Below are 22,468 nucleotides of genomic sequence, written 5' to 3'. Positions count from 1 at the left end.
TTAATACAAATCAGAAGAAGGGGACACTGGGCTATAAGGAAGAACAGGGCTTTTATTGGAAACATGCTGGATTAGAAGAGAGAGCAGTTCACTGAGAACTGCTGGAGTAATTAATGTAACTGGATCTTTCAGAGCCTGAACACTCCATTCTGCAGTTGGTTTCAGGGGGATCAGGACCCAAATCCCTGCTGGCAAGATAATAAAATGCCCTAATCAGATTTTAACCGTGAACAACAATTTAATTCTACTTGAAAGCTAGTGGTTCCAACTGCCATTACACAATAACCTGCCAAAATTAGAAGGGAAATCTTATATATTGGCAGAATCATTGCTGAGCTTGGTCAGAGTCAACTAGGTCTCTAAAGTAAGGTGCTCACATTAAGTACCCTGGAGGGATAGGAAGAGAAAATTAGAACTTCTAAAAAAGATTTATTAATATTCTTATAGGGAATGCCAGTAGCCTATGCATATAATTTGTAAATACACACATATACAGGCTGAGTATCCCTTATCTGAAATGCTTATTCTGGATGGGACCCAAGTCTAAACACAAAATTCATTTATGTTTCCATATACCTTATATACACGGCTTGAAAGTAATTTTATACTACATATATAATATATGGTTTTTTTTTTTAGAGAGAGAGTTTCCCTCTTGTTGCCCAGGCTAGAGTGCAATGGTGCAATCTTGGCTCACTGCAACTTCCACCTTCCAGGTTCAAGTGCCTCAGCCTCCCGATTAGCTGGGATTGCGGGCATGCGCCACCACACCCAGCTACTTTTTGTATTTTTAGTAGAGATGAAGTTTCACCATGTTGGCCAAGCTGGTCTCGAACTGCTGACCTCAAGTGCTCCACCCACCTCAGCCTCCCAAAGTGGTGGAATTACAGGCGTGAGCCACCGCGCCCGGCCACAACATTTTCAGTAGTTTTGTGCATAAAACAAAGCTTTAACTGCAACCTGACACATGAGGTCTTGTGTAGGTATTTTCCACTTGTGGCATCATGTCAGCACTCAAAAAGTTTCAGGTTCTGGAGCATTTTGAATTTCGTATTTTCTGATTAGGGATGCTAAGTATATATTTGTAAACATATGTATATGTGTATATATATTTGCGAACACAAAAGGACAGGCACACACACACACGCACACACACGTTGGGGGAAATGGCTCCAGTTTTTTTCCCTGAAAGGAGTACAGGAAAAAGAAGGAGCAGATAGTATGGCAGGAAAGCCTGTTCACAAGGAAGGCCAGCTCACGTACCTGTTCTACAATCATCGCTCCTAAGTCCCTAAATATTTCATTCAGGTCAGAAATGGACTGTACAATCTGGCGGATCTCTCGCTCCCTCTCTTCCACCATCAGTGTGTTCTGCTCCACCAGCACTAACTGGTCATCGGTAAAACCCTAGCAAAACAGTGTACAATTTGTTGGTTAGATTTTTTCCACTCTCAGGAAAGCTATGGTGTACTAGTCTAGATATAAATATAAATTAAAGAAAATGAATATAATTTAAAGAAAATGAATTCTGAAAATATTTCTATAAAGCACATAAATAATAAGTAAACACTTATTTTTTCCTAACAGGAAAGATTCAAACTCCCTAAATCAGCAGGATCTAAAGCTCTGAGGCCACAGCAGGGAAGACAGAAGCCCATGTCTGCAGCTCTGCAAGGGCACAGTAACAAAACCCCCAAAATAGCCCTCTGCTGCTCTGCGTTCTTCCTAAGAAGGCAGCATGTTGACCACTTTCCCAAATGTTCTGGAAAGCAGATTACAAGGTCTCCTTCCCTGTGGCCTTTGGAAAGGAAGAAACAGTACGACTGTTCTTCCACCTGCTGCAAAAACAACTTGATGAATATACAAGTCAGCTGTACCAATCCACTGACACTGCAGATAAGTTCGAGGTCTAGGAGGAGAAAGCAGCAGAATGGGGTGCACAGACCCAGCAGTCAGCTTTGTGGCCCCTTCACGTACCCGATGGTAAAGAGTATTATCGTCTCCATCATCCATTAGCGGTACTGATGTGTCAAAAAAATGCTGGGATCTTTCCTCTCGATTCTTCATGCCTACCACAGATAGGAATTCATTTTAGTTGAATATGTAAACCACCCTGGTTATTGTTATACCATTAAAAAGGGGAATTCTAGAGCAAACTTCAACAGTCAAAATGGAGATATTCTTAGCCACTTTAAAGCAGCCTATCTCCAGGGGGGGTGGAGGGAGAGTAAAGGATTACAAACACACGATAATATGCAGGCGTTTGGGATTATTCAGGACAAAGTCACAGTGTAAATGTGCACAATTCACTTGATGCCAAGACAAAAATGACACAACCATCTGAGAGTCTCTAAGTGAAACAGAACTATTTAATCTAACTGCTGTTACAAAACATTTAAAAAAATCAATATTTCTCTCTAGAAGCATCTCTAGTAAGAATTCCAAATGGCCCTAATCAAATTTTGGAAGTAATAAAATTAAAATACAAATCTGCCAGTTGTCAGAGGGAGGGAGAACTGAAGTTTTTTTTTTGGAGACTGTGGGGACTTTATTGATTACAATGGCTACGTTTAAAACCCAGCTTACAGGGTGATTCGAATGAGAAGATAGCTGAAATCGGGCTTGGGGCTATTTGTCAAGTGAAACCGGTGGTGCCAGCAGAGGAAGTGTTTCGAGGACCCTGGGGAGGGATTCTCAGGTGCTCTCAAACACTTTGGTTGTTATGCAAATATGTGGCTTTCCCTAATAACAACTGCCTTTACCTATTTAGTAGCAGCTCTCCCAAACCTGAACATCTAGAAAACAACAAGTTTTTCAAATGTGCTTGATTGATTTTCAAATTCTTGCAGCTTCAACAAAAGAAATTTTGTTTGCTGAGATGCTGAACTATCTGGGTGCCCTCCCCGAGCCTGCGTCGGTACTCCACGCTGTGCCTTCATTCCAAGCCAGGGTTTCACGTGGGGAGGAGGCTTCCCTTTACTGTGTAAGGTGTGAACGTGCTCAAAAGTTGACAATGAAAGGTATTGGACTATGTGGAAAAATAGTCGCAAAAAAGAAAACAGAAAGTGCTTTTCTTACTCAAAATCCCTTCACTAGGCCCGGGCAGCACTCACGTTTGAGGTAGCCCGACTGTGCGTGCCGGAAGCTGGTGGAGAGTTCCTGCAGGGCCTGCGCCAGCGAGGCCACCACGTTCCCAAGCAGCCGCCCCTCCTGCTCGGAGCAGGCCCGGGCCCGGCTCGGCAGGGCCTGCACGGCACGCTGGCACCTGTGGAAGAGCTAAAAGAACAAGCCCGAGGCTCAGGGCAAGCCTGCGAGAGAAGCCCCTCTGCTAACACTGCCATCATCACATGCCAGAGTGAGAAGTGAGTGACTCTGTTCACTCAGGTTGGTTTAGAGAAGGGTGAACAGATAAAAGGAATCTGAGGCTTAATTTATACACACAGAAAGATTTCACTGGATTTCAACTCCTGCTGTGTAGGGCCTGCTGTGTGCCCGGCTGCGCACATATCATTACATTAGATAGGCTGAGTACCCCTCATCCGAAATGCTTGGGATCGGCAACGTTTGGGATTTCAAATTTTGGGAGATTTTGGAATATTTGCAGAATACCTACTAGCTGAGCACCCCAATCTGAAAATTCAAAATCCAAAATGTTCCAATGAGCATTTCCTTTGAGTGTCATATTGGCACTCTTTCAAATTTTGGAGCATTTTGGATTTCAGATTTTCAGATTAGAAATCTTCAACCTGTATTATCATATATCATATTATTATTGCATTATTCTTATTTAATCCCTAACAAGCATCTTATGAGGATGGTACTATATTAGTCCCATTTTACAGAAGAGAACACTAGAGTCAGAAGGCTTAAATGAGAATCATGCAACTGTTAAACTGCTAAGAGCCAAGGTCCAAACATTCCAACACTCCAGGGTTTTTCCCAAAGCACCATACTCCTCTGATAATTAGCACCCAGGAGACTTAAATAAAAAATGTAAACACTGAAGTTTAAACACAAGTCCTATTATTTTTAAATTAGTCAAATTTAATATTTTATTTAAAAAATTTTCTAGGTTACTTTTCAATTATAAGGACTATATTTTAGCATTAAAATTTCTTAACACTAGTATACAATTTGATACATTTTAAAATCAAATGATTGAACTCAATCATGTTTGAAATTTCATCTTTACTTAATCCACAGTAGTATCTGCCAACAATTGAAAACCAGCCCCCACACCTCTCAGGCCTCACAGGTACCTCTGCTGACAGCTGGAGGACGTCAGGGCCTCCTGAGGTCCCTTTGAGAAGTTAAGGTTGGGAAGTAGACTCCAGGAGACTGATTTTGAGTAGCACCCTAGTTTTTGAGATTGCCATGAGGCGGCTTGCTGGTTTCCCCAGGACTCACACACCCTCACCTGAGTGATCTCCTGGGTAGTTATCTCAATGGCGTGTTCCTCTTCACTGCTGTCATCCAGGGTCGGTCTGTTTAAATGCTTGTCATGAAGGCTGGATAATTCTTTCATCTTCTGCTTAATCCGGCCAACATCATACTGAATCTAAGCAAATGAAGTCACAGAACTCCACTGATGCCAGGCAGGCTATCAGTCTGCCTCTGAGACAACCAGCTACACTCAGCAGATAGAGTTCAGTCTTCAGCAAACTTGTTGGCTTGCTGATATGTGAGCAGCTTTTAATTCAAATTACCAGAAAATCACATAGCACTCTTCCTTGTTGCATGGGTTTTCAATTTCTTCCTATAATTTGGGTAGTTACTACCAATGTTAAAACTAAAGCAAAAATTATTAACACACACATAGACCACTTAACCTAAAGCTAAAGGACTTCTAGGGATATACGTTCAAGTGTAGCCAGATTCATTTATATGACAGACATCTTAAAACACGTTGTCATAATTACTTAAAAAACAAGATGGTATGAAACTATCATGCAACTTACTTCATCCACTCCATCCACCCATTTAGGAGGTGACCGTTTTGTCACACCAATTGCTGCTTCTGGATCTAAGCTGATGCCTGACACCAGTGCCATACGGTCATCAGCAAGCTACAAGAAAGTAAAGGGACAGGAAAAAAAATTATTCCAATCCAATTTAGATACAAATACTCTTAATCCCTCTTAAATGTTGCTCCCTGAAGATACAGAAAGGAGTGAATGCACTTGCCTGTATTATAAACTTGCTTTTGATAACTGCTACGATTTGGAATTGTTTTCCTATCTTTTCATGCACCAGCTCTTAATTTCCTTAGCCATACTTGAGAACATGAATTTGACTTGATCTGGCTATAGAAATGTAATGAAAAAGTCAACAAAAGGTCCTTAAAATAAAGACCTCTTAGAACTAGTACTGTGATAGAATAACATGAACCTCAATGATTAATCTGATCAGTTACAAGTGAAAAAAGAAAACTAGGCGGTAAACGAAACAACTACAAAATGCTCAATAGTAGCAAGGTTTACTTAAATACGCTTAGCTTATTTTGGAAATAGTGCTGATCCAGTTATCTCAGTCACACAATCATTAACCATGTGTTAAAATGTGTGAAACAACTGCCTTTACGGCTAGCAAATTATCTACCGTTTGGCAAAAGCAATCCTTAAAATCTCAATGCAATCTTACACTGTCATTTCTTTTCTTCAGTTAAATATCCACAGGCAACATTTCCCCTTATTTTGAAATGATACTGATGGTTCTTGTTTAACTATGTAAGACACTGCTGTAGAAAGCTTCTAAGAATGGGAGGGAAATCAGCCTGGCACAGTGGCTCACACCTGTAATCCCAGCACTTTGGGAGAATGAGGCAGGCAGATCACCTGAGGTCAGGAGTTTGAGACCAGCCTGGCCAATATGATGAAACCCCGTCTCTACTAAAAACACAAAAATTAGCTGGACGTGGTGGCTCACACCTGTAATCCCAGCTACTCAGGAGGCTGAGGCAGGAGAATCGCTTGAACCCAGGAGGCGGAGATTGCAGTGAGCTGAGATCGTGTCATTGCACTCCAGCCTGGGTGACAAGAGCAAAACTCCGTCTCAAATTAAAAAAAAAAAAAAAAAAAAGAATGGAAGGGAAATCATGGATTTGGCATAGTTAAGCTGTTTTCTTGCCTGCAGGCAGTGAATGGGCTGAAAAGCTCCAGAGCTCAGAATTTTTAAATGCCAGTTTCTAAAGATCCAAATGATGATCAAAATATAAAATAGTCTATAAAAGTCCTTTATAGATAATACTTTGGAAATCTTCTAAATCACGCTGTAGAGTTGGGTGAAAACTTTTATTGTTCTTCCCTCTTCCTTGCATTTATCTAAATTTATTTTTTCAGTCATTCAGTGAATACTTATTTGCTTTTCTAACAATAAAGGAACAAGACAAAATTTTAAAATCTACAGATGAAAAGGTGAAAATATAAAGAAAAACTTAGATTAAAAGAACACTTCAAGTAATAGGCCCTAAATCCTAAAGCGTTCACAGTAAAACTCTTAAAAGCAAATTAGTATCTTCACCATCAATCTCCCTGCACACACACCCTGGGGTGGTTCTGCCACCATCTGCTTCAGTCTATCTGTGTACTCTGGGCATGAGTTCACTCAGGGAGCGCATCTTGTGCAGTGACCACGCTGGAGGGACCAAGCCCCATTAACTGCTCCCAGCGCATCCAGGAGCTGTGATTAAGCCCATGGTGCTCAAACGCAGCACAGATGCTGCAGGCCCAGTGTCATTTCAGTTCTTAAACAAATGGTGTGTCATCCAAACCCACACTGTCTGGGGCTCCCGGGCCGTGAAGTGGTCATTCTCAACCACCACCACCTTTTGTTTGGTTTTAAGAGTCCACTAATAGGAATTCTATACTCTTTACATTATTTTAATCCTCACAAAAACTAGGTGAGCTAGGAACTATTATTTTAACCTATAAATGTGGAAATTGAAACCGAGAAAAGTCGCTTGCCCAAGGTCACAGAGCTCTTATGTGACAGACTGACACCTGGGTCGGCTGACTCCAGAAACCCCTTCCACCTTAGAAGGTGCCAGTCACTCCGTAGGCCCATGAACTATCACTGCCATCCAATTAAAGACAAGCCATCCAATTAAAACAACAACATACAGTAGTTTGATTCATTGCCCACCAGCTGTACCAGGGGACTATAAGATTGGCTCCCAATGAGTAAAGATCTTCCTCTCTTGCTGACCATCTGTGGACAAAGAGGAGGCCTACATCCAGCGATCAGAGGCAGACTTGCTTATTCTTCAACAATCCTGCTCCCAAGTCACCAACAGGTACACAACTCTGTGGAAGACACACTGACTAAAACGCAGAGGCCCAATTCCCAGCGCCCTGCCAGCCACACATCAGGTGCTGTCTACAGAATTATTGCTGGACTGGAACAGAACTTGAACTCCTGCTGTTTATACAAAGTAAAATCTAAAATTGCTAAAGTACCTCTTCGTGGGTCCTAGAATTCCCCCAAGCCAGTTTATTATCGAATCCACTATATTTTGTTATCATCCCACATTTCAATACAGTAATTATTTATAGTGATTTTATAGTTTTTAAACTCACAATCTTATTTTGTACTGTTTTTACTGTTTACAAATAAACATTAAACTAAAGAAGATAGAGAGATGGTATCTCTCTAAATTGACCTGCATTGGGATTAGTATCATTTATCTGAAACAACAAATTATAAAGCACATATGAAAAGTTGGTTGTGAATACAATTCTTTGAAGTAGTACTTGATTTTGTGTCATGTGCTCCCCCCAAATTAGATGTAAATCAAAAGTGGGGAGAACACACTCTTTGTTAAGGGTCCTAAGGAAGCTTTCTAATTAAGAGATCCCTACACGAAGGGCACGGATGCCAGCCGGCTCAGCTGGTACTAGCACTCCCACACACTGTATCAGGGTTTTGCCAGTAAGAAAGAACAGTTGATTCTTTGGGAATGAAATCTTTAACTAGTGAATAATTTGTGTCCTTTATGATACAGTCTATAGCTATAGTTATGTATATGTATAACATCATGATAAAGAAACACCATCTCACTGAGGAGAAATGTTTCATTTCTTTTATCAGTATGGATCTGTAATGTGTATCACACTATGTGCTATTAAAAAAGACGACAGTATGTTTTGGGAAGGGGAAAACAATTGTTGAAGATAAGTGTCAACTATTTGAAATGGGAACAAATATGGACATAAAAAAATTTTAAGTGCAAAATAAGTACCCTTTTAACTTCAGAAACATCACTTCCCATTTAAAAACATGTCTTATTTGTTGAAGATCCAACGTACATATCAATTTTCAAATTGCCATCCTATTCCATTCAGATCTTTAAAAACGGCCAGATTTCTAATTCTCTCTACTTATTCTTGGTGAATTTCAACATGGTGCCCCTCCAAATATATGATGTTGGTTACTAAAGCTTCTTTAAAAATAACTTTGTGGCCAGGCACCGTGGTTTATGCCTGTAATCCCGGCACTTTAGGAGACTGAGGGGGGAGGGGCGTATCACCTGAGGTCGGGAGTTCGAGACCAGCCTGACCAAAATGGAGAAACCCCGTCTCTATGAAAAATACAAAAAATTAGCCAGGTGTGGTGGTGGGCACCTGTAATCCCAGCTACTTGGGAGGCTGAGGCAGAATTGCTTGAACCTGGGAGGCAGAGGTTGTGGTGAGCCAAGATTGCTGGGCAACAAGAGCGAAATTCCATCTCAAAAAAATTAAAAATTAATAAATTTGTGCTTCTAAAGTAAAAAATCCTTCATATTTTAAAAATAAAAATTGTACTTAAGAGAATTAAGAATTCTTGTCTCTTTGATATGTAGTTCCTCTCTCCAAGAACTTACTAGGGTCCACTAGCCTAACCTAGAGTCATCCTTCCTGAGAGAAATGCAAAAAAATTTCAACAGATGTTCAAAACAGCACAGCCCAATTGCTCTCCTGCCAGTCTCACTAAAGGGATCTTTTGCTCTTGATCCACTTTAGATATTGACATTTGTCCCTTTAAAGAGTACCAGCCAGTATGGACAAGTTCTCGATCTATGGAAGGAACATACACACTCTCTCTCATAAATCTAGCTGTTCCAAATCTACGGCCCTTCTACTATTAAAAACCCTGCCTTTCCCTGAAGGCTGATTTAGTGTAGCCTAAGACTACAGAACTAGGAAAGGCTCTGTGGAGACTGGAAAAGTCAGATACACCCCCTGCCCATCTAAAAAAATCAACTAAGCTTAGCCATAACACATTGGTATTGAGAACAATACTGATAATTCTGTACTATCTATGGCAATGAACATTTAAAAAGTCCAGAAGGGACACTGAAAATCAAGAGACTGGCAACTCACACTTCCAGGTAAAACTCTGGGAGTATGTATGATAAAGTCAGAGCACTTTGCTAATAAGACAATTAGGCTTAGGAAATCTCAGTTGCTGGAGAAAGAAACAAGCATGTGGATAAAAGAAAAAAGTGATGTCAGCACTACATTTTTCTAAACCTGTGTTAATTTTAAAATAATGCTTACTTTTTCTGATTATGAAATTAATAAATGGTCAAAATATATACTTTTAAAATGGTATAGGATGGGCGTGGTGGCTCACAACTGTAATCCTAGCAATTTGGGAGGCAATGGCGGGCAGATCACTTGAGCTCAGGAGTTCGAGGCCAGCCTGGGCAACATAGCAAAACCCCCTCTCTACTAAAAAATACAAAAAACAACTAGCCAGGCGTGGTGGCGCACACCTGTAGTCCCAGCTACTTCGGAGGCTGAGGCAGAATTGCTTGAACCCAGCAGTTGGAGGTTGCAGTAAGCTGAGATCACACCACTGCACTCTAGCCTGGGCAAGAGAGCAAGACTGTCTCAAAAAAATAAATAAAAATAAACAAAGAAAATGGTATAAAAAATATAGAGATAAAACACTTGAGAATCACATCACCCTGATACTGTTGTCAGTGTGGATTTTTCTTTTTTCTCAAGTAACATATACACTCTTGGGAGAAGAAAAAGGGAGCAATCCGTCCCTCCCTGCCTTCTCTGCGCACTGTACTGAGCACTGCCACTGGCCTGGCTCAGGCCGGTCCCAATAACAATCCTTCAGAGGAGTGCCACTCCCTACTTTACCAACACGGACACTGGGGCCCGGCCCAGCGTCTCCCAGATGGGCACCAATCACCCGTCCTCAGGAAGTATGGTTTGAGGGCTTAACATTTGTATCTTCTGATTTTAAAAACAATTCTTATCTCGAATTTAAAAACTCCCAAACGTGGGGGATTTCTTTGTCATAAGATGGGAAGTAGACTGAAGACAGAGAGTGAAGGAGAGGGCCAGACACTTCCCTAGGTAAAAGAACCAAGGGTGGGCTCAGCTGCCTCCTCAGGGAACAGCTTACTTAGTGTTTTCTGAGAAGGAAAAGTGACATCTCCAGAGTACTTAGGCTGGAGGAGGAGAATGACAATCAAACATGGACAGACTGCAAGAAGCCTCTGAGCAAGTGGGGGCGCCAGTGATACGCACTCAGGGACATTTGCTCAAGCCTCACCTATAAAGTGGTGGCTACCATCTAATCCACTCTGGAGCTGGGTGTTTACTATGTCCAGGAGACACCAATGCAAAGGCATGCTTCAGCTTCAAAGAAGCCTCTGGACACTGTCCCCAACCACACCCCCAGCTCCTAGGCCAGTACCTGACACTGCAGAGTCCTGAACGCACAATCACAACCAGCTGAGTGAGCCAACAAGAAACGAGTGGAATGAATGAACGAGGTAAATAAAATGTACGTCACAGACAATTCTGGAAGCCACACTTCACGAAAAAGACAATGGTGCTGCACAAAAGAGCAAAAGGGGCAAGTGAAACACACAAAGAAATGAGGAGCCCATGGGCGCCCATGCTGAGGCAGCAGCCTGCATTTCTGACAGCACTGGGGTGCGTGTGGGGGAGACGGTGCTCTCTGAGCAGGGCCTCTGATCACGGAGCCCGAAGACTCCCTTTTAAGCCCTCAGAGGTGAAGCATAAGAAGATCAAGAGGGCCTGCCAAGTTCATGCAGTGAGTAGCCAGTTTCTGGAACTTGCTGCCTGAAAAAGGAAGTAGAAAAGACTGGAAATTGGTTCAGACCGCAGACCTGAAGTAATTATGACCACTTATGTGCCCCTCCTTGGAACATTATTCAAATGCTTCTTCAGCCTAAGTGGCTCCATAATTTGTTACCCTCCTCCGCACCCTATACACTTCTTTTGAGGTCATAAGCTCCATATCTTCAAACTGTTCAGCCAGGAGCAACATCTGTTTTAACACAGAATGCCTGTTCTCCAAGCCCCTAAGCCTTAACATTTTTAAAGACTGGTCAGCAAATCCATCCACTTCCACTGTACTCCAGAGATCCCTACCTTCATGTGTGTGAGCTGGGCCCTCTCCAGGGCCCAGTGCCCAGATGGTATGCTGGCAGTGAGTTCCTGAATGGGACAGGGACAGGAAACCCCCACGCAGGCATGATCATGACACCTGGCTCAGTCAGCTACCAGCTAAGTGGTTGTTTTTTATTTAAACTAATTGTTTTTAGTGGCAAAGTATACATGCACATGTTTAAAAATGCATATCCACCCTAAGAAAAGGGTTTGCAATAGAAAGGAAGTTTCTCTTCTATCCCAGATGTTTCTTGGAGTGTATCCACTGTTAACGGTTTCTTATGTGTCTTTTCAGGAATTTTTTAAGCACACGCAAGCATAAATATGAGTTATTATTCCTGAAAAAAACAAAAAGGAACAGGAATCACATTACTCATGCTACTCTGCATCTGGGTCTTTCTACTCTGCCACGTGTCTGGGGCTCATTTCACTGCAGCTCTCATGGTGAGCCTCACTATGTACCCGTTGCAGAGGATCAGAGATGCCACACAATTTATTTAACCAGTTCCCAATGAAGGATATTTAGGCTGTGCTCATTTTGTTGTTATTATCAAGAAGTTTTTTTTGGTTTTTTTTTTGAGACAGAGTCTCACTCTGTTTCCCAGGCTGGAATGCAGTGGCTCAATCTCGGCTCACTGCAACCTCCACCTCCTGGTTGTCAAGCAATTCTCCTGCCTCAGCCTCCCGAGTAGCTGGGACTACAGGCACACGCCACCATGCCCAGCTAATTTTTTTTCATATTTTTTTAGTAGCGATAAGGTTTCACCATATTGGCCAGGCTGGTCTCGAACTCCTGACCTCGTGATCCGCCCGCCTCAGTCTCCCAAAGTGCTGAGATTAGAGGCGTGAGCCACCATGCCCGGCTAGTAGTTAAGGTTTTTAGAATTTATAGGTAGATCTCAATCTACTAGTTAGGACCCCACTGGTTTTAAAAACAGTGATCCTAATCCTACTTTACTCTTCTCACTTCTAAATTAAAACAAACAAGAACCACCCTCACCTCTCCATTACTCTATGTAAAAGGTCTACACTCAGGAAAAACATTCTTACCCCTTCAATGCTGAAACAGACACAGACGCAAACATTAACAACAGTTTAACCTTATTTTTTCTCAATCTTTTTACTAGGGCTACTAAAATAAAGTGCTTTGAATATTTACTCTCTCCACTGTCTGGGCAAGATGCTACTAGCTAATAAAAAGGTCAGAGGCTCCCCCAGCTAGGAGATGCACAACTGGGCCCAGGTGACAATAGCTCCAGGTGCATCCACAGGGTGTCATTTCATTCCAGACAGGAGTGACCAGGAAGACCCTCCCACAGTTGCCATGGCTACAGTCCTTCTCATTTAGGGCCTTCACAGACACCCTGACCTTCTATACTGTCTACACGAGCAAGTGCACGACTCATCTCTCAGAAATCAGGAAGCTACAGACATAATTCCCAAAACATTCTGGCTTCTTGAAAAAAGTGTTCAACCTTTACTGCTTCTAAAGTTGAGACACTTTCCCAAGAGTAGTAAACAATGTTCCCAAAGCCTTTTCCAAATCATCAGTTCACATGGTGTGAAAAATATATTAAATTTTAAATATTAAACTGTTAAAAGCAATTATAAAGTAATGAAAACAAATGCTAAAATAGTTATAAGCTCTTAGCATTTTATATATGAGCAAAGACTTCAGGAAAAGCAGGTATTTTATAAACTCAAATTACTCAACATATAAAAATATTCAAAACACAATACCTCGTCCAGCTCCTGAAGAGACATGTTGTTCCCATCAGTCCCATCCAGTTAGGGAAAGCAAAAAGAAAGCAGCATGGGACAGACAGACAGACAAGGCATGGTCAGTTGAGAAAATCACTGAAATTTTAAGCTGACTAAATATAAAGCTCCACTAAGCAAGGCATTAAAAAAAAACTCCTTTTGATCTTCCTTTTTAAAAATAAGCTTAAAAATCAATATATGCTTTTATTTTTATTTACTGTGGTTGTTTTGAAAATGAGCTAGGATTTAAACAAGCAAAAAATGGTTGTAAATATTAAAATACACTGGAAACATAAAAAACAAACTTGCTTTAGTTTCACTAAAATATGCTGTTAATGTGTTTCATAAATACCAAATATCATATACAATACCATATTTTAAATTTTCCTTAGGAAAATAAGTGAGCAGAGCTACAATGTAATTTTATCATATCAAATAAATGTATATTTTAACATGTAAATCAGACCTGCAAATGCAACAAAATTTAAAAAATGAACGACCCACAAAAATTGTCTGAGCTGTATTCAGATAACATGTGAGTGACCACATATGTAAGGCCTCTGCAAATTACATCCTGCAGACACGGCTCCATCCCTGATAATAAGAGAGCTGAGAAACCACTCTTTCCCGGAGAGAGACACAGGTGGCAAAATAAAAGAAAAACTCTTTACCATTTCTTGGTATGTATTATTATTAGCTAGAAAGCACAGTTATGTATAAAGCTCTTATAAAAGCAAGCAAACAAGACAAAACAAAAGGTAAGAATAATTTTTTTCTTTTAAGGGGAGTGGGAAGGGAGAAGCATGACACCAGAGGGTTAAGTTTCAATTTAAAACTAAAGATTCTTTTTCAGATCAACATGGAACTCTATCTTCTGGACAGACATTTACTAATGACAGATAATCTAAACGACTAGGTTTTTTTTTTGGTACAGTATTGATCACTGAAATAATTAGTGGTGAAATTCAACAATCAACTGTGTTTTTTTATGGTTAGCAGTAAATTTAGAAAATAAAAAAATAGCTTATTCAAAAATTAATAGTATAAATGAAGCTGCTCTATCAGGGTCAAAATATTGTTAAACAATGATAGCAATAAAAATGTAATCAAACTTTACTCCATGTAAAAATTCAATTAGATGACATTATAGAAAGCTGAAAATCCTCTTCATTCCTTCCGTAATTTGCTATGACAGCAAAAAAGAACTCTATCTATATACACACCCTGCCATAATAGTAGTACTAGACGATATTAATAAAGATAGTATCAAATGGAAATCTGATTTAATTACCTTTTACTTTACAAAGAATTTTTTTTTTATTTTTTAAAAGCTTAACATTAAGAGAATATTGAAATCTTTTATTAATAAAACATGTTGCACAACAAAACCCCTAACTTGAGTATCTTAGTCTCCTTCCTATTCTGCAGCGGCTCCTTGGCATTTAATTTGTGAACGATGTACTATTAAGTCACCGTTAAAATCTCTGTGGCACATGTGCCTATGCTCTTGGATTATTAACGGAGCACACACACCCTGGTCTTCTGATTTCTACAATTATTAGTTGATAAGAGGTGAAATCAGAATCATGGGATTCTAAGGCTAGAAATAATTCTTTTCTTACAAATAAGAAAACTAAGCTTCAAAATGTAGAACTGCATTGCTGGAAGCTACAGAGCTTGTTAATGGTCAGAATGGGGACAGACCCAGGTGGTTCAGGTCTCTTTCCACCCCACCCTCCAGCCTCTCTAATTTTATTAACAATTCGGGGAATTACTTGTGATAGGCAGCTACCACCACATCAGGAATATTAAATTCAAGTCACCTTTTCAAAGACCCTCCCCACTACTCTGCTACTTAAAAATAGAAGGCTTTCAAAACTCTGCCTGCCACCAAATTACCAGGAAATTTAGTCAAGACCTGAATTAAAACATTTAGAATTACCATCAGGAAAGACCAAAATACAGCCAAATGAAAACACGTTACTCCACATCATCACCTTCTAAATCTTCATAATGTCTAAATCTAGGTTTCTGACCTGCCAATGGCATGCAATCAAGCAAATACTGAAAACTCCAAGCAGCATGTGGAATTTATAGTCTAAAGAACTTTCTACATAAAACTGAAAAATAAGTGGAAACCCATCTGTGTTTACTCAGGAAGTCTGGAAAAGTTGAGCAAAATGAGTTGGAAACACAGGTCTATGCTATAGTGATATTTACTTTATTTCCGTTACTGCCAAAATAAAAGTTTGCTTCACTTTTATCCAACAAAGTACCCTTATTCTCAAAGTAAGCCTCACTGCTCCCATGGAATCTTTAAAAGCAGAAAAGCAAGTAGATCTAAAGAGAAATATATAATGATTTCATACTTGGATTCTAACGACAGAACTAATTTTCCAACAGACTCAGCTTGAACTAAAACTTAGAGCCTTCAATCTGCAAGTTAAAACTGACTATGTAAGGTTGTAAAGTGAGATAAAGAAAGATGCTAGCCTACTGCAAGAAAAAAAAAAAATTGTTTTAAAACAGTAGGTCCTTCCATTATCCAGGATCTGCAGCACAAGTTCTGAAAATGCAGCCAACACCAGAATGGCCCAGGAGGGGAGCAAGGGGCTCTGAAGCCAGGTTTGCCAGAGTTCCAGTCACAGCCCCCAACCCATCAGGTGGGTGACCCTGGGCCAGTTTCCTACCTCCTCTAAAATGTTTTCTTATCTGTATCTGAGAAAAACAATAGTACTTATTTGATAGAGCACTATGAAGCTGAGCTGAGCTTACATATGGAAAGGGGTTAGCCCAGAGCCAGGCACATAGTAAATTCTCCAGAAATCTTAGCTAATAATGTAGTCAAGCCTGAATAGGGACTTCAGGTTTCCTATAACCATAGTTAATCCTTAATTTCTTTTTTTTTTCCTAAAGCACACATTTTATTAAAAATAATGTGCTTAAGTTTCAAACTAATCTAAGACCAATTAACTCTAGCTTCCAATTATAGAAATCTAAGACCAATTAACTCTAGCTTCCAATTATGGATTATGCATTATTTTAAAGCAGAGTATAGATTAGGCAGTAAACAGTAACAAAGTAGCTCCAGCCCTCATACCAGATCCATTCCAGGCGATCGAAGGTAACCACACAAATCCCCGCAGAATTTCATCAGATCAGAGGAGCATCTTAACATCTATCTTTCATTCATTTCTGACTTTACAATTTTTTTTTTAATGATTGTTTAGCTTCATAAATCCATTTCAGTTTCCTAAAGTCAAGCTGCTTGAATGAGCTGCTACCTTAAAACCTGCCCTTGGCTGGTATAATAATGTGAAAGGTACTTCTGCACAGTACTGGGGCTACTTCTAAGGAGTTTTGTCAGTAACCTTGGACTGACAGCCACAACACTGTTGACTATGAATTTCTCCTTTTCAAATTAAAGCAAAAGTCAAGAGAAACAATGTATTAAAACAGAAGTTGAGAAAATACTGTTGAATTGATAGGGCCACTAGAAATCATCTAACTCAAACCCCTAAATTTACAAATGAGGTAAAAGATGTTTAAAAAGATGAAAAGCTTGCCTAAGGACACATTCTGAGCCTGCAGCAGAACAGGACTTAGGCCTCAATTCTCAGATTCAATTCTCAGTGCTCTTTCCTTTATTTCATGCTGCCCTGAGGCATGAACGTGACGGGGCACTCAAAACTGAGGCCAGAGCAAAATGCGTGAGAAATACAACTGCATTTTGTTAGGAGTGTATGAAGTCAAACCCCAGTCTGTTTTTAACAATTAGTTTTACTAACATTAACACCACTAAGAACACAAAAAGTAGAATTTTGTTCAGTTCTGGGTGCTGAACTTTAAAAAGGATACAGAAAAACTAAACATCATTTATAGGAAAGAAACTGAACCACTCTGAGCTGGGACTGCTAAGCCTGGAAAGAACTCTGGGTAACAAGGCTGTGGGATTACCAGACAGAAGGAAGACCCTAGGGGACAGAACTAAAAGCAGGACCCCAGGACACAAATAGTTGGGATTAACAGGCAAAGACGTTTTGGTGGCAAAACTCATGGAGCTGTTAGCATTGCCCATCATTGTCACAGAACGTGGCCAAAGAAGACAGGCATAAGGGGTTATCACAAATGGAGACGCTGGGCCAAATGACCTTTAGGTCCCTTTTGGCCAGTGAGAAGTCGTGTTTATCTGGTCACTGCGTATTCCTCCTTAAACTCCTATTTGACATATTTGCCTGAATGCTGTAAAACCCTGTATGCACGCACAGCTTCCACCACAGCAACCAACATCTTTTCCCTCAAACTAGGATGCAAAAAAATGCATGTTTAACGCGGTTTTAGGTGTGCTTTGCTTTGAGGTGTGAGATACACACTACTCTGCAATCAATTTCTGCAGCTTTTTCCTCAAATAAAGATGTCAAAATTTAGGATTATAATTTTTTTTTTAAAAAGTCTTTTATTGTAGGCATATTTTTAGTTTGTATCAAATGCATCAAGATCAAAGCCTTTTCTTCCAATTAGAAACTTAAAATTCCAGGTTATTTTTTTAATTAAGCTAATCTCAGGTTTAGTTACTTCCTTTTAAATTGCCTGAGTGTTAGAAATATATTTACAAATTGTCTCTTTTTAACTTACTATAACAAATATATTTAAGTTTCTACTTAAAAATTTTCAAACATGCAGAAAAGCCTATAAAATGGTAAAATGTCCCTTACATACTCATCACTAGACTCAACAATGAGTAACGATCTGCCTTAATTGCTTCTTCTATTTTTGGAGGGGTTAAGACACCTCCACGTTTCACCACTAAACATTTCACTAGACATCTCTAATAAAATTAGCAAATTTAATTTATTATAATTAATTTAATTAATAGTTCCTTAATGTCACCTAATACCGAGTCCATATTCAAAATGTTAGGTACTGTATTGTTTGATTTGCTACATGGCTTTGAAATTTATAAGTCAGAAACAGAGGCTTTAAATTTTTTATGAGCTAGATATGCAGTGAAAAGGATTGCTAAGAGTTAATACAGTTTTTACAAATTGTGTTGGACATGGCTTTTGCTCCAAAATGTTTATAAAGCTTTTCCAACTTCCAGAAAAGTTGAAAAAAAAATCGTAACCTCTACTTAGTCCTGTTAGCATTTTGCCGTATTGTGTGCAGAAACAGATTTCATAATCACCTGTAAACAAAGTGAAGATTTAACACTTCGCCCCTAAACACTTGAGAAATTTATGACATGTCATCTTTTTTAAAACACACACAATTAAAAAATATATATCTGTGTTTTCTTTTTAAATTTAATTTGGGCAAACTATGTGTGAGACTGTAATACCTATATTTTAGACAGTATGAACTGACTATAAGGATATTTTAAATTATATGACTGCTTTCAATGATCTGAGGATTTCTAAATGGTCAGACTAATATAAACATTTTCAATGGTACAACATTGAGAAAACATTTTTTAATGTTCTGACTTAGAAACGTATTTTTAGTTGGGTTTAGAAATCTATTTTCAAAAAACTGAGTTAGCTAAATATATCTGTATATATCCTGACATGTTTTTCAAACTGTATACTTTAGCTATCCATTTTTAATTATTTTGTTTAGCTTAAATATTTTTTAAAAATTGCCTAACTTAGAAAATAATTTTCTAAAGTGGTTTGATTCAGAGATGCACTTTTAAAAAGCTTCCAGGCTCAGCTACTAGGTTTTTAAACTGCCTCACTTAATGGTTAAAAAAACAAAAACAGAAAAACCTCATGTTACCCAAAGGTTCAGGATATTCTGAAACTTAATGATTAAAAATTGAAAAATAAACAATATGTTTTTCAATCAATTAAAACTGATACCTTAGAAATCTTAATGAGTTTCAGCTGTTTTTGAGGCAGCACAAAATCAAGTCATTTAAGGAACATGCAGTTCTTATTTTATGTTACTCAAGTTCCATTGATGAATTGTATTCATCCAATCTCTACTCTATTTCTTGGCTGATTTCTGTATAATCTTTAAAATCAGCACTAGAATTAGCCCGTTTCTATGCTACCAGACATCTTTACATTTATTTCAATATAATGCCATTCCTTTCAGTTTATAAATGTAAAAAAAAACCAAAAAAAACCCTTCGACTTCTTAATTGAAATCTCGCACATGCCCTGTCCCTGTTTCTACACTTTTTTGACCTGAGTGTACATGCTTTTATTCCTGAAACCGCTTACATGGCTTAAAATCACTTTTCTATGAGTGATACGGCCAAAGACATTTTCCACTTGTGACTTACAAAAAGGAAAAACTGTCTTTGTAGACATGATAATCATGACATAAGGCATAATTTTTCTTAAGCATTTAGATAAAGTAATAAAAAAAATGAACTGGCAATACAGTCCCTAAGAGGTTAAATAAATGTGGGGTTTCCAAAATTGCCTATTTCAAGTATAATCAATCCCCAAAAATGTGGTCCTGGGCTATTCCCCACCTGCTCCAACGCTGCTTCTATTCAAGACCAGCCTGCCTACAGCAGGTAGCCCGTTCCCTAACTTCACTTTGCAACTTAAGACATTACAGAGCTAATGATCACTGTCTTGTATAGATCATCTAGACTCGCCCCTTATTTAACATAGCAGTAAACTGAGGCTCACAAAGAGAAAATTAATGATAAAAAACAGTAATTTTTCCAGGACCACCCTTAAAAAAACGCTACTGGTAAACTTTGGTTCTGGTTAATTTAAAAAAGAAAGTGCTATTTTAGGGGGTTAATTTTCACATATACCTGAGGCTTTTTACAAAAAGTTCGAATGGAGAGGAAAGCTTAATTTCCCGTCTGGGAAATGGAAAGTAAAGAGGCTAGCACCTTGAGTCTCACAAACGCAAGCCCCCAGGAAGAACAGTGAAGCAATTACTCATAGGGAACATGGCCACACAGAGGGCTGCGAAGCCGTTAAAAGAAAACGGGCAGAAAAAAAACAAAACAACAACACAACTCCTTCCTCTTTGGGGGGAGGGAGTCGTTTAGTTGCAAGGATTTGGGTCTACGATCCCGCGACCCAGCTATTAGGACCAAACTGAGGCTCACTATTGGGGGGGAGGGGAGCCTCAAACAAAACGAAACAAAAAGGCTTCAGAAAGCCTCACTGTCTCCCAATGTTAGCGTTAAAACATATGTAAATTACAGGCGGCCCGTCGCGCAGTGACGCCAAGGCGGGGGTTGCGGGGGGTGGGGGTGCTGCGGAAGTGAGGAGAGGACCAGGCAGAGGTGGAGCTGCGGCCTCGTAGCACCGCTTCCCCCTCCAGGGATACAGATGCCCCCTGAGTCTAGCCAAGAGATCTTATTATTCTTAATCTTATTATTCTTATATTCTTTTTTTAAACAGAGAGACAGACAGAGACAGACAGACAGGCAGAGCCGCAGTGCACACCGTGCGTGTGTCGGAGAGGCCGCCGGGAGACTCACCGCAGCAATGCTACGTGAATGCAGAGGGCTGGAGGTGGTGTGACTACTCACTTGCTCGGCTAACAGCTGCCGGTTTTGGATGGAATTATTCCGCAACAACAAGAAAGCGTCGGTTAAACGCCTGGTGGCCATGTCTCACCCTTTGTGACCCCCTCTCAGGGCCCCCCGCCCACTTATAGTCCTGATTTATTCACTTTCTTTCTCTTGGCCCGGCCGGCCCACCCTTTCACAGAAGCTTCTCGACGAGGCCTCAGGCCTCAAGCCAAAAAGGCGCAGCTTTGCGCTTCGCCAAAGCGCAAAGACCCCTCCCCAAATAACTACCTAGGTTTTCCAATTGTCTGACTCCCCCTACCCAGGGCCAGACTTCGATCTCTAAGCACTTGAATCCCCCCAATCCTTGAGTAGCGAGCCAACGTCCCAGAGACCCCACCCCAATCCAACCTTGGATCTACAAGCGTCTAACTCGCCAATCCGGCTCTGCACTGGGAGGCCCTGAAGCCCCCTACTCCCTGAGACCCCCGAAGGTCCTTGCTCTCTACCCCTAACTTGGCTCGTAAGCGTCTAGGCCGTGCCCTGAGGTCTGGCTGTGACTCAGTTTCCCGACCAGAGGCCTGGCCTAGGCAGTCTTTGGACAACCGGTGCAAGGCCTGGGCCCTGAACACCAGGGCGCCTGCAGCTCCCTTCTTGGGCCGGGCCTTGTCTGAGCCTGCTGAGGCTCTGCCCGACCTCCTGACCCCTTCCTTTCCTGGGCGGCCTGGTCCTCCACTGCCAGCAGGCTGCCGGCCTGCAAGAGGACAGCAGGGCCTGCCTCCCCGGCCTTCTCACTCCTCTTCTCCGGCTCCCTCCATCCCCGGATCTGACAGCAGCTCAGCCCCGGGCCGTTTCCGTGCTGTGGTCCGGGTTCTGGCGTCCCCCCTGGCCCTCTTCCTGTCCGTCCCTCGCGAGTGCCCCCCTGCGACGCTCGGAAGCCTTGCTCGCAACGTTCCGGGCGCGGGAGCTCCCTGCCCCCATGCCCCGGGGCGCGGGAGTGTTCCGCCCTCTCGCGGGCTGCTCCTCGAGCGCCCCGTTTCGCCTTCCCCAACTGGGCCCAGACACTAGGAATAGGCCAGCGAGCAGGCCCAAGCCTGGGGAGCGTGGCCCCCATGCTGCAAACTGCTGCCAGGGTCTTTGGCCCCTGCATTAGAGTGGAAGTTGTGCGGGAGGCAAATTTGGGTTCCCCTGGAGCCGAAGTTTTGGGCGCGGGGAGTTGGAGCGGGAGAGGAAAAGTTGGAGACGACTGCCTCTGCAGGCCGAGCACGCTCCACTGCAGGCGGCGGCGCTCGCTCTTTTTTTTTAACTCTGAAAAAAGATGTATCCGAAAAACAACCAGGAGAAAAAGAAAAAAAGGAAGCGAGAGCTCCGGGCCCCCCTCGTCGGGGGCGCCCGCCCTCCCCGGCTGCCGCTTTCTGTAGGGGGCACTGCAGGGTCGTGGAATCTCAAGTGGAAAAGTTCCCCGAAAACTTTGACACCTCCCACCCCCCTAACCCCCAAGAAAAACTCTGTTCCCTGCTGCTCCCTGGCCCTGCACCTTGCGCACCTCGGCTTGCCGCCCCGGGCCAGGTCAGCGGGGTTGGGGCGGTGGCTCCGCGGGGCCGGGTCGAGCAGGGGCCCAGAAACAGGCGGCCGCCCCGCCACGGAAGCCCAGGTGCGGCCCGGAGCCCCTCGGGAGGCCCGAGCCCCAGGGCCTGACCCAGCGCGCGGCCCGAACGGGTCGGGGGCTCAGAGCCGTGCGGGCCCCGGGCCTGTGCAGGGCCGGCTTCCCCTCTCCGGGCTCCGCCGTGGGGTTCCAACAAAGGAC

The 22,468-nt window shown here is 41.6% G+C and overlaps 1 protein-coding gene across 8 annotated transcripts in view; it reads right to left on the bottom strand.

Annotated features, from left to right (window-relative positions):
* STX16 (syntaxin 16) overlaps positions 1-21,528 on the bottom strand; it is a 37,518-nt gene extending 15,990 nt beyond the window's left edge. Inside the window, exons 1-7 of one of the 8 annotated variants that reach the window (XM_064382548.1) lie at positions 20,632-21,528; positions 13,155-13,166; positions 4,959-5,066; positions 4,418-4,558; positions 3,114-3,276; positions 1,978-2,069; positions 1,264-1,407 (exon numbers count right to left, since the gene is read on the bottom strand). In XM_064382548.1, the coding sequence (XP_064238618.1) occupies positions 1,264-1,407; positions 1,978-2,069; positions 3,114-3,276; positions 4,418-4,558; positions 4,959-5,066; positions 13,155-13,166; positions 20,632-20,763 (792 nt within the window). In that variant the 5' untranslated portion in view covers positions 20,764-21,528. The other 7 variants (XM_012467525.3, XM_012467527.3, XM_012467528.3 and 4 more) reach the window with 7 other exon arrangements.
* Positions 21,529-22,468: the final 940 nt, after the last annotated feature.

This window comes from Aotus nancymaae, unplaced genomic scaffold (genome assembly GCF_030222135.1).
Source record: "Aotus nancymaae isolate 86718 unplaced genomic scaffold, 86718_ANA_hifiasm-v0.15.2.pri h1tg000029l, whole genome shotgun sequence".
NCBI lineage: Eukaryota > Metazoa > Chordata > Mammalia > Primates > Aotidae > Aotus > Aotus nancymaae.
The sequence above is the reverse complement of the archived record's forward strand: the minus strand, read 5'-3'. Positions and strand labels throughout refer to the sequence as shown.